We start from the raw sequence: 11,049 nt of genomic DNA, 5'->3' as shown, positions 1-11,049 counted from the left end.
TTGGCATGCGTGGCGAAGCGAGTAAGGGGGTGGCTGGATGTGGGCTTTTTTTTTTTCATGAGATGATGATAATTATGGAGGGGGAAGCATAGGGGAGAGAGAGAGAGAGCCAACTAGCCAACTAGCTAGCCATAGATGAAATATACCCGCTTTCTTTTGAATTCTTCTGAATCCCTCCCTCCCGTCGTTTACGGCAATTTACGGGCAAGAATTCGAGGAAAAACCGCCCGCTTTTCATGGTTTTTGTTATCTTTATGTATCATTACTTTTGTTATTCAAGATTCGAGATGTAATCTTAATTATTGCTTGGTTCTCGAGGGTGAGATTGGCTGATGTTGAGTTTTCTTTCCTGAAATAGATTGATTCGGATAGATTCGGATTGGTTCGACGTTGGTATGTACCAGGTAGGTATATATTAACTAAGGTATGCTATGTAATGATATGATGATATAATACAAGTGCGTACATACATGCGAGAGAAAGAGGAGAGAGAACTGATCTAAGGAAGAGGCGAGAGAGAGAGAGAGAGAGAGAGAGAGAGAGAGAGAGAGAGAGAGAGAGAGAGAGAGAGAGAGAGAGAGAGAGAGAGAGAATCTTAATTTGAAAGCTAGCGCTTTCCCAATTTTATGTCACTGACAACATTAACGTTAACATCCACATTAACGACGACGACGAGTTCTCTCATCGTTCTACATTTATTTTCGTCAACCAACAGTGCATCGGCGTCATCGCCCTCCACTCGTACCTCGCCACCCACGCGATGGGCTCCGTCACGAACACGCTGAGCGTGTAGAGCAGGTCCGAGTTGGAGATCTTGCCGGCTTTCTGGTAGCAGGAGTGGATGTAGCTCATGCGTGCCAGGGCCTTGATCACGCGTGCGGATTTGGGGTGGTGGCCCGAAAAATCCTGGATCAGGATCCCCGTGTCGGCGCAGCGCTTGCCGGCGTTCTCGGGGGTGCTGAATTCTTTGGTTGCGGCGAGGAGGCCGGAGATGGTTGGGATGCCGTAGGTCTGGTGAGATCAGACGGTTATGCGGAGTTGGTGCGAGACTGTTGCGGTACTTACTTTGAACAACGCAAATCTATATATAGAGGCGAGAGGGGTCAGTCAGTATTCTCCATAGAGAGGGAGTTCCACCCGAGTGTGGACATGGAAGGACCACGAGGAGGTTTGGAAGCCAGCTTGGAAAAGTGGAAAGCCACATTCATTCATAACAAGATGCGAGTCGCGTCGAGAATGATCATGGGCTTACTGTATACTGGTATGATAGATCTTGGGAAACTCCAACTCAGACATGTACTCCATGATCTCTTGAGCCTCGGTATTCGTCATGCGTGCCAGAGATTGCCGGTCCGTGAAGCCATACTGCTTGAGCTTGGCATCTCGACCTTGGAATCGGAGGAGAGAGCATAAGAGCGTGTGGGCCAGCAGTCCGATGACGATGTATGGGATCCATGCCGCTTGTTCAAGCGTTTTGAGATGGGGGTGAAAGCGATGCTCCGGTCGCTATGAAAAAGCCTATCCCGCTGTGTTCAATAAGATCTGGGTGTATCTGATCGCGAACGAAGACAGCAGGAAGCAAGGAGTTGAAGTTGGATTGGCAAGATGATAACAAGACAAAAGCGACCGTGAACTCTGATTCAAACAACCTACAACCGTCGGTCGAGAATTCACATTGAAATACCTATTCGGTACATAGATATAAAATATCTATAACTACCTATCACCACTTATCGCCACCCATCACCACCTTCAAGATACCTCCCCTCTCACACAATCGAGCAACGAGCCGAGGTCCTAGGCTGGGAGGAGCCAGTAGTGCGGGGTAAGTACTAACTTAAGTGTTGACACTGGACCGACGTTTCACCTCGGGATCCGGAGATAGATATTGTGAACGTTCGGGAACTTCGGGATGACCATACTAATATTGGGTTATATGATAGCGATGATATGGGAAAGGATAGCAGTCCTCTGAGTTCTTCCAACGCGCATCCCAGATGCCACATCCCAGCTCAGGGGCAACCAGACACTTCTCCATGCCACTGTAGTAGGTACAGTCGGGAGAAGCTGAAGCTGGAGCTGAAGCCGAAGCTGATCAACCCAGCTGGTGGGAAAGGTATCGATCGAAGCCTTCGGGATAATCCTACTTCCCTTACCCTGTAGGTGTAGTAAATGTGTAGTAAATGTGTAGTAAATATGTAGACTGGACCTCGCTTAAGGAGATTGTTGATACCCGAGTCACACAAAAGCCACATCGCACCCGAGAGCATGACTCGGGTCGGGCTCGCTAACGATTGGCCGAACTTGTCCCGACAATCCGGCTGAATATTTCTCTTCTATTCTTAGAAACATCCACGGCGGCCAGGTCAGGTCCGCCCCCTCCACTAAACCCAACCCCAACCACTGATTTCCCACGCCGCCGCGCATCACATTTATTGGCGTGATGGCCACCCAGATCCAATGTCCGAAGCCCAGATTCAGGTTCATGCCTTTGTCATTCCTCATCTCCAGTCGAGGGGAGTAATGCACATGCACGCCAGAGCCGCAGACACCATCGAGTGCGCTCTTGAGAATCTATACATACTCATCGGCCAGACTTCTCCGTGATCTGCCAGTGCAGTCAAAGATCTGGTGTGGGAGGACGGGTATCAGGGTACTTGTCAAAGTCAGACCCGGCGCCCAGCTTTTATAGTTGCGGGTGGAGTGCCCCTAATCCGCCCCCCGCATGAACTGACGACTTCGAAAAGCAAGCAAGCAGAGTGTCAAGAAGCGTGAAAAAGGAACAGCACAGGACCAGCTATGGCCGACTCTATTCCATCCTTCAAACGAGTCGACTTCGAACCCGACAGTCTCCCGGCGACCGGACCCAGTGCCCGCGATGAAGCCGCCCCTGCGGTGTCCTCCTCCAGCGCCCTCGCCCGCTTCGAGTTCGAGTCCGGCCGTGGGAACGACGGCACGAAGATCCTGATGGTCGAATGGTCTGACGACGACGACACGGAAAATACAGGCGATTGGGAAGTGTCCTGGGAAGGCAAATCAACTGTCCTATCGGCGAAGGATGGCGCCGAGGGGAAGCTGCATCGGCTATACTTCCTGCTCCCGCCGAGGTCGCCGGTGCCCCCGATAGTGAAGCTGGAGCAGAGGGGTGGGAAAACCATGCAGACGAATCCACTGCCGGCCATCTTCCCGCCTGCGTTGGGCGTGAGCGCCACGACAGCGGGGAAGAAGGGCGTGCTACATACGGTGTGGGCGAAGAAACGGCTGTCTGTGCTGCAGAGGGAGATTGAGCAGGAGAGAGAAAATGGCGAGGGTGTTGGGCTGGAGATGGCCGTGCAAGAGAAGGCTTGGATTGAACACAACTTTGGTGTCGGCGCGAAGGGTCTTTCGGATGTGTCATCGGCGAGTCCGAAATCTCCCTCGGGAAGTGGGCGGTTGTCTGAGAAGTTAAGGGGATTGAAGCTTGGGACAAGTGTCTCGGAGTTATCCTCGACCACGGGTAAAGCCTCCCCTTCCATAACATCTCCAACAACGTGTGCTGAAAGTCGAATCAGGTCACGATCCAGCCGGGAACAATCCCCTCTCTCCAGACCACGGCGATGTCGCCGTGTCCTCTTTCTCCCTCTTTCACGGCCATACCGCTCGCCCACCGCGGGCTGTGGCCCAACAACCCCCTCAGCACCTCTTAGCGATGCAAAACGACTCCAACCGAGTGAGCTCGCTAGACGCCATTGCCACTGGCTTCATCCCCTCCAGGAACGAGACGGAAACCGAGGACGATTTGTTTGCCGTCAAATTGAGCCCACGGAGCCCGGAGATGAAGAAGAGCCCGTTCAGCTTCTCGACGAGCGACACGGCGCGGTGGATCAAGACTGACGAGTGATGGTTGACGATATGTATGAGAAAGACTGGGGAGTTGGAGGAAATCTAATATTCTTGCTGGCTTTGAATTGGATGGAGATTTATGTGCGGTAATATACCTCTCTCGAGCAATCTATTTGTCTATAGTTTCAATCTTCGCTCATGAGTGTCCTTTCACTGCTCCCTTTTGCTGTCTCCTATTAGTAATGTCCAGTTCCACTGGTCCCGAAAGCCGTATTCAACGAAGACTGCAAGACTTCCGACCCGAGTCTTTTTTCCGGATGGATCTGCTTTGCTGCTTTCTCCTCCAGTTCGGCTACTGGTGTGGAAGGATGATGCCCGCTCGATGACTTGATCTCTCTGCTGCCATACACCGGTACAGTAATACGGCAGATGCTATTCCTAAGTCTGACGGCGTTTGTCTTGGTTCATCCTCGCCCGGCACCAGGCTCAGAGCTCAGAACTCAAAGCCCGGAACTCAGAACCCAGAACCCAGAACAGAACTCAGACTACCAAGCGAACCTACGACGTTCAGATCGCCGTCATCTGATACCGTAACTGCGGGATCCCGCAACGCTTACCGATGCGGGGTATGCGGGGTTTTGTGGACTTCAGGCACTATCCGTTGATAACTAAATATAAGCATCCGCTATTTATCGGTTCTCTTTAGTCGCCCGTTCGCAGCATATACCTCTATATATTTTCCTCTTCTCTTCTTATTGACTGTTGAATAATCGACGGCAACAGCTATTTGTGTGGAGAGTGAACCGCTGCAGGGCTACCTAGTGCTACATACCGAGGAGAGGTGTCTGCAACCTGACAACCGATCTTCCTCTCTTTACATTTCGTGACGGTTTGCGATATTCCAAATCTTCGACTTGGGATCCAGAATATCGTCGACCTGAAGAACAATAGCCAGCCTCACTTACTCATTACAATTATCAGCATACCCGAATCATGTCTTCTATATACGACTTTATCGTTGTAGGCGGTACGTCCTCATCTCTCCCTCCCCTTTACAACATCGCTTTCAATAGCTACTAACGTGACTTCCCCCTAGCTGGCCCCTCAGGCTGTGCCCTCGCAGTCCGCCTCGCCCAAGTCTCCAGCAAGCCATCCGTCCTGCTCATTGAAGCAGGCGACGATAACAAAGAAGCCGCCTATCTCGTGCCTGCCGACCGCTTTAACCTGGCATTTACAATGCCACAGCTGAACTGGGGATACAAAACCGTTCCCCAGACCCACCTGAATGGCCAGGAAATCGATTACTCGCGTGGGAAGGGACTGGGTGGGAGCACGGCTATTAACTTTAGTTGCTGGCTCATTGGGGCGGACGAGGATTTCAACGAGTGAGTTGCTTCGATGAAGCTGAGAGCTTTAACCTGGCTACTTGGGGCATGTTCCGGGGCTAATTTGCGAATTACATTATCGTAAAGTGGTGTGTGAGTGGTATTGCTGACGAAATGACAATATGCTAGGTGGGCGAGAATAGTAGGCGACGATGCCTGGACCTGGGAGAACGTCAAGGAGCGATTCAAGAAGATCGAGAACTACCACGTGGACATCCCCTCCGAGCACCGCAAGTACATCAACCCAAAATCCGAAGGTCTGTCTGCCCCCTCTTTCCAGAGCTTTCCTCAATTCTCGCTTGGTAAAAACTACAAACAATATTGACACCGCTCAAAGACCATGGCACCACCGGCCCCCTGCATCTCTCGTACGCGGATCCCTGGGAGAAAGGCCTTACGGATGTCTTCGTCGCCGCCGAAGAGACAGGACTGGGTATTAACCCCGATGTGAACTCTGGCAATCCCATCGGCATGGGAATGGGTGCCACTTGTGCATACCGAGGCTCTCGGACCACTGCGTCCGCATATCTGGAGAATGCGCCGAGTAATCTGACCATTGCGTTGAATAGCCCGATTGCGAAGGTCGTGATGGAGGGAAAGAAAGCCGTTGGCGTCGAGACATTAGAGGGGAAGAAGTACTTCGCACGCAAGGACGTAGTGCTGTCAGGCGGTGTAAGTGCTAACTAATTAAGCGAGCCCCTTTTTTCTCGCTTCCCCGTCTACAAAAGTAAACAAGAGAAAAGGAGACGGAAAATGACGCTGACGAGACGTCTGGGGAAACAAAATCAGGCTCTCAACTCCCCTCAACTCCTCATGCTCTCGGGCATCGGGCCTGCGGACGAACTCAAGAAGCACGCCATCCCTTTGGTGCACGAGCTGCCCTACGTCGGCAAGAACATGCAGGACCACAGCTTCTCGACCGTCACACTGCTGCAGAACACCGGCACCAACGAACGGATGGCGTTCGAGACGGACCCCGAGGCCGTGCAGGCCGCGAGAGCGCAGCACGCCAAGGATAAGACGGGCATGATGACGAGTCTCTACGGCAGCGTGCCGATGGGCTGGTTCAAGAGCGAGAGTGTATTCGAGAGCGAGGAGTTCAAGGCGCTGGATGCGCACACGCAGGAGTTTATGAGGAAAGCCACTGTCCCGACATTCGAGATCGCCACGGTATGGTTCCCTCCCCCCCCCCCTCTGATATTCGCTTGCTCCTGTTGCGGAGTGTTAGGTACATACAAACTTACTTGGCTGATGCTACAATAGCACACCCCTCCCCTCTTCGTAGGCGACTACGAGCTCAAGCCTACAGACAGCTACCTCACAGCCCTCGCCTTCGTCATGAACCCGCAGTCTCACGGCACCGTGACCCTGGTGTCCGCCTCCCCGAGGGACGCGCCACGGATAGACCCGAACCTGATCTCGCACCCCTATGACCGCCGCGTGCTGATCGAAGGTATCCGCCAGGTTATGGCCTTGCTGTCCGCGCCCGTGTTCCAGAAGTCCACCGTCAAGATGATTGGGTGTCCGAAGAGCACCAGCGACGACGATATCTGGGTGAGTCCTGCGTCTTGCAAACCCCCCCTCTTCCCCCTCCCCCACCATCTTTCGAAAGAGGGAAAACTCGTATGAATCCTCTCCTCCCACTATAAAACGGATGAAGATGGAAGGCGAGCGAGCGAGCGAAGATTCGTAAGCAAGACAAGCAGCGCTGACAGCAAGCCACCCCCACGCAACACAGGAACACTGCAAGGGAAACTTATTCTCCTCCTGGCACATGTGCTCCACGGTCCGCATGGGCCCGCCCTCGGACCCGACGGCCTGCGTTGACACCTCGTTCCGCGTGCGCGGCACCCAGAACCTGCGCGTTGTAGACCTTTCCGTGCTTCCCCTGCTCCCAAAGTACGTATTTTCTTTCTCTCCTTCCCTCCTTCCCTCCTTCCCTCCTTCCTCCTTCCCCCTATCTTTCTCCCTATCTTTCCTTCCTTGCTTTGGGCTTTGGCTTTGGGTCTGGCTTTGGCGTCAAGTCAAGTCAAGTCAAGGCAAGGCAATGCCAATTGCTCTCCTTGTATGTATAAAATATCAAAGACGAAACAGAAGAGAAGAGAAGACAATATTGGCGTTGGCTAACCCACTCTTCCCTTTCTCTTTCTCGTTCACCAGCAACCACACGCAAAGCACAGCCTACCTCGTGGGCGAGACGGCCGCCGAGAAGATCATTGCCGAATACTACTCCTACGATGGCCTCCCAAGCTCAAGACAAAGCTCGACGAATACAGCGAGGACGCAGCGGACCCAGACTCAGAGACATAAGTTGTAGACCAGATTACGTACGTAAGGATGGGGATATGATTTAATGGTATTGTTCCTGGAGCTGGGACTGGGATTTTTTACTTGCAGTGTAGGAACTAATGGATTTGTATGTATGTGTCTGGCTAAATATATCACTATCTGTTGTCGATTGAGGTTCAGGAGATGGAGGAGATGGTGGACGATGACGATAACGATGAGGGTCACAAGAGAGAGTTAAGTAATGAGTTGGGACCGTTGAACTGGTTTGGGTTACTAGGCTCTCTTAATCTTTTCAGAATACAGTTGTAAATCAAAGCAAAAGCAAAAGCAAAAGAAGAGGGGAGAAAGGTAAGAAGTGAGAAATCGTTGCGATTGTGCTTCAATCATTCAGTAAGTGCTTGCTTGCTTTATTGCATTTCCTTTCTTCTCCTTCTTCTTCTCCTCCTTCTCCACTTCTCCTCTTCTTCTTCTCATTTCCTTCTTACTTCTCTCCTCCTCCTCCTCCTCCTCCTCCTCTTCTCCTCTCCGTCTCTCGAGACCCCGACCACTCTCTTCAAATTCAGGTCTAAAACCTAAAAAGCCAAAAGTAATAAATTACCTACCTAGCTAGCTACAAATCTAAGCGTGATGGAATGGAATGGGCTGGAATGTAATGTAATAGGATGGAAATGGAACAGAAAAATATGCGATTCGAGACCCTCTCTCGCTCCTTTACAAATAAGTCGGTACTCCTTTCCTTGCCGTTGCCCTTGCCCTTGCTCTTGCCTGTATAGCGCATAGCGAAACTTCCTCCGTGCGCTTCCCTTGAGGAGCAGCGAGGGCGGCCCGTCATGGTCCATGAATTATATATATATATATACACACATATATACATATAAACAGCTTCAAGCAGATGATAGTCAAGTATGAACGTCCAAGAGGATGGATTTTTTTTTCTCACACTCTTTTTGCAGTTTGTTATTTTCCTTCTGCAGTATATGAGTGAGATCTGGATAGGTCCATGTGCAAATAACCCCTGGAGTATCTATCTATTACGGATATCCTAAAAGGTCATGCGGGGTCTACGGGCCGTCATGTCTTGTCATGATGATATCTCGCTGGCGCATTTTAAATGCATTCGGCATCCGAGGTGCCCTGTTAAACAAACTTGTAGAGCAGCAGCTGGCAGGTAGCGAGCTTCCGGTAGTTAACGAGCTCCTGGCATTGGACGGCATTGTTTCGAGATGGTTCAACCCAGTCTTCGAACATGGAATTGAGTAAGCATCGTAGATGATACAGCGAAGTATCGAGGGATAGGTCAGTGAATCTTGGCATAGCAAGCTGGCAACAGTCCAGGGGGTGAGCTATCCCTGATCCGGGCAATCAGGACGCTACAGTCAACAAACTTCACGACCAGAAGTCTCCATCTACCGCCATCCTCCGACCCTCCCCTCGTCCCATCTTTCCTTCCGCTCCTGGCGTGAGTAATAGATCTTCTTCGCGTCCCGATATCTCTTCACCCACTCCGACGCCTCTCGCTCCGAAGCAGTACCGCCATCGCCATCGAGAAAGCTCTCTTCCAAAGCCCGACATACCATCTCTTGTTCCTGCATCCCCTGATTGAGTCGTTGATATAAAGACGATGGGGAGAATGGGGCCAACGCCCGATCCATATCCGACTGCTTCTGCTTCCACTGTCTCTCCAAGGCATGGGTCGATAGCAACTGCGCCTGAGCCGAAGACCGCAGATGCGTAAGGCGCGCCTCTAGCTCGATCAGATGGGAGGCCAGAGCTATATTCTCCGTCAAAGCAGCCTGTAGCGATTCCTGTGAGGCCTTGACCGAAGGATGAGCCGTCGTTTCCGAATGCGCCAATGCAGCTAGCAACGCAGGCTTCGCAAGCAAATCGGCCAGATCCTGCTTGCTAGAAGCCAGTCAGTCCATGTCTTGCATCCCAAGCTTAACGTCACATACGATTTGTCCTCAAGGATCTTGGGCAGCCATTGCTCGCCCGGATCCTGTGCATGTGCCGCCCCCTCGTGCAATCGGGCCTGCTGTGTCGACTGGGGATCTCCAGCGCTTCTGTCTCCTCCGTACGTGCTGAAGCTCTCTTGCGATGGAGGAGGCGGAGGAGGCGGCAGAGGTTGGCTGCTGGACGGTGTGCTACGGCGGGAGACCTCTTGATTGCTTGGTTTGGGCGGCGGTGCTGGGGGCAAGTTTGGGTTGTTGAACGATTGCGAGATGCGATGTGACTTGTAGGTCGGAAATGCCGGGGAGGGAGAGGACATGAGGCTTTCGGTGTTGTGTTGCGTAGGAGAGATAGGTATAGTACCAAGGTAGGTATTGGTGTGGTACTATCCTATCTATGGAGGGGTAGTGATTGTGGTTGCGTTACCAGAGGAGAGAGGAGAGAAGAGAGGAGGGAGGAGGGAGGAGGGCTGCTCTATGTTAACTCGAGGATTGTCAGATAGAATGGATCGTCTGAGTCTGTCTGACAGTCAGTAGAGTGTAGTTGTAATTTAGTATCTCCGGAAATATACTCTGTAGGTACATATCGTCATGAACGGGTTGAGTGAGATGAGGTGTGAGGTCAACATACGGAGGCGTGGGACAAGTAAGTGTCCGTTTCAGTCACGTGGTATATGGTTTTGGCACTTGGCAACGCGAAGATTCGCTTAACGAAAAGGAGTTTCGTCCGTCAAACTTCCAGATCTTCTCCTCAGATCACCACCGATCACTAAATACAACGCCGACAATATGCGCTTCGATACAGTATCTAGGTACTCTATCAAATGGGGCTGGCTTTGGACTAAGGCGGAGACTTGGATTGGGACTGGGATTGGGACTGGGACTGGGACTGGGACTGGGATCGGTCGGTCTTGAGTCGGCCACATACTTTTTCGCCGCAGAAAGACCGACGGATCAGCATTACGGAGTAGAAGGGAAGTCCGTATGCAGGTATACCTACGTACTAGGTAGGTACTACGTAGTTGTAGATGTATATCTGTGCAAACCGGGCCTGGCTGTGTTTGGTACTGCTTTGTCATGCAGGCATTGGGAGCGATATATTAGTAGTACCTACCGTAGTAGATAGATATGGGACCATCAGTAGTATATATATATATGTTACATAATATACGTATACACATACACATACACTTGGGAGGCTACTCCTCCTACGAACCTTTAGCTGTTTTCTGCGGCAGAAAGTCTAGAGAGCCAAAATTGAATCATCGATATGCGACGTGTCTTCAAGGAGATATAGGAGGGCTACGATTCTTTACCTGTACGAGGTGCCCTTTACGAGCCTTCAGCTTTTTCTTTTTCTTTCTCTTACGATAGAAAGAGAGATAGAAAGTCTAAAGAGCCGAAATTGAATTATTAATATGCGACGTTTCTTTAAAGAGATTTTCTTTTACTAGCGATTCCGAACCTCTCTTCTTCTTCTTTTCGAATACTACGCCGACTACGATTTATATTTAACGGGCATACCGATTAAAAAGATTAAAAAGATTTGCGATAAAAAAGGAACGTATATAAAAGATAAAATAAGAAAGGCTTAGTTCGATTAATCG

At 51.0% G+C, this 11,049-nt stretch overlaps 4 protein-coding genes across 4 annotated transcripts; 2 read left to right on the top strand and 2 right to left on the bottom strand.

Moving 5' to 3' along the window:
• Nucleotides 1–607: 607 nt before the first annotated feature.
• L3040_002965 (uncharacterized protein) lies at nt 608–1,332 on the bottom strand (the record flags this gene model as incomplete). The annotated part of the gene is made up of 4 exons (XM_066154274.1): nt 608–689; nt 746–1,011; nt 1,066–1,081; nt 1,253–1,332. 4 exons carry the CDS (start codon nt 1,330–1,332, stop codon nt 608–610), a joined length of 444 nt encoding a protein of 147 aa, XP_066012254.1.
• A 1,467-nt stretch (nt 1,333–2,799) lies between these two features.
• Nucleotides 2,800–3,880, top strand: L3040_002964 (uncharacterized protein; the record flags this gene model as incomplete). Its single annotated transcript, XM_007296433.1, has 2 exons — nt 2,800–3,496; nt 3,552–3,880. The coding sequence occupies 2 exons, from the start codon at nt 2,800–2,802 to the stop codon at nt 3,878–3,880; spliced, it is 1,026 nt and encodes a 341-aa protein (XP_007296495.1).
• Nucleotides 3,881–4,815: 935 nt separating this feature from the next.
• Nucleotides 4,816–7,524, top strand: L3040_002963 (uncharacterized protein; the record flags this gene model as incomplete). Its single annotated transcript, XM_007296432.1, has 8 exons — nt 4,816–4,849; nt 4,919–5,207; nt 5,337–5,464; nt 5,545–5,879; nt 5,997–6,377; nt 6,471–6,761; nt 6,946–7,106; nt 7,368–7,524. The coding sequence occupies 8 exons, from the start codon at nt 4,816–4,818 to the stop codon at nt 7,522–7,524; spliced, it is 1,776 nt and encodes a 591-aa protein (XP_007296494.1).
• A 1,378-nt stretch (nt 7,525–8,902) lies between these two features.
• Nucleotides 8,903–9,762, bottom strand: L3040_002962 (uncharacterized protein; the record flags this gene model as incomplete). The annotated part of the gene is made up of 2 exons (XM_007296431.1): nt 8,903–9,398; nt 9,449–9,762. The coding sequence occupies 2 exons, from the start codon at nt 9,760–9,762 to the stop codon at nt 8,903–8,905; spliced, it is 810 nt and encodes a 269-aa protein (XP_007296493.1).
• Nucleotides 9,763–11,049: the final 1,287 nt, after the last annotated feature.

The sequence above is a fragment of the Drepanopeziza brunnea genome, assembly GCF_022702325.1.
Source record: "Drepanopeziza brunnea f. sp. 'multigermtubi' strain 214-2 chromosome Unknown ctg4, whole genome shotgun sequence".
Taxonomy (NCBI): Eukaryota; Fungi; Ascomycota; class Leotiomycetes; order Helotiales; family Drepanopezizaceae; genus Drepanopeziza; species Drepanopeziza brunnea.
Note: the sequence above shows the minus strand (reverse complement) of the source record. Positions and strands in the feature narration are given on the sequence as shown.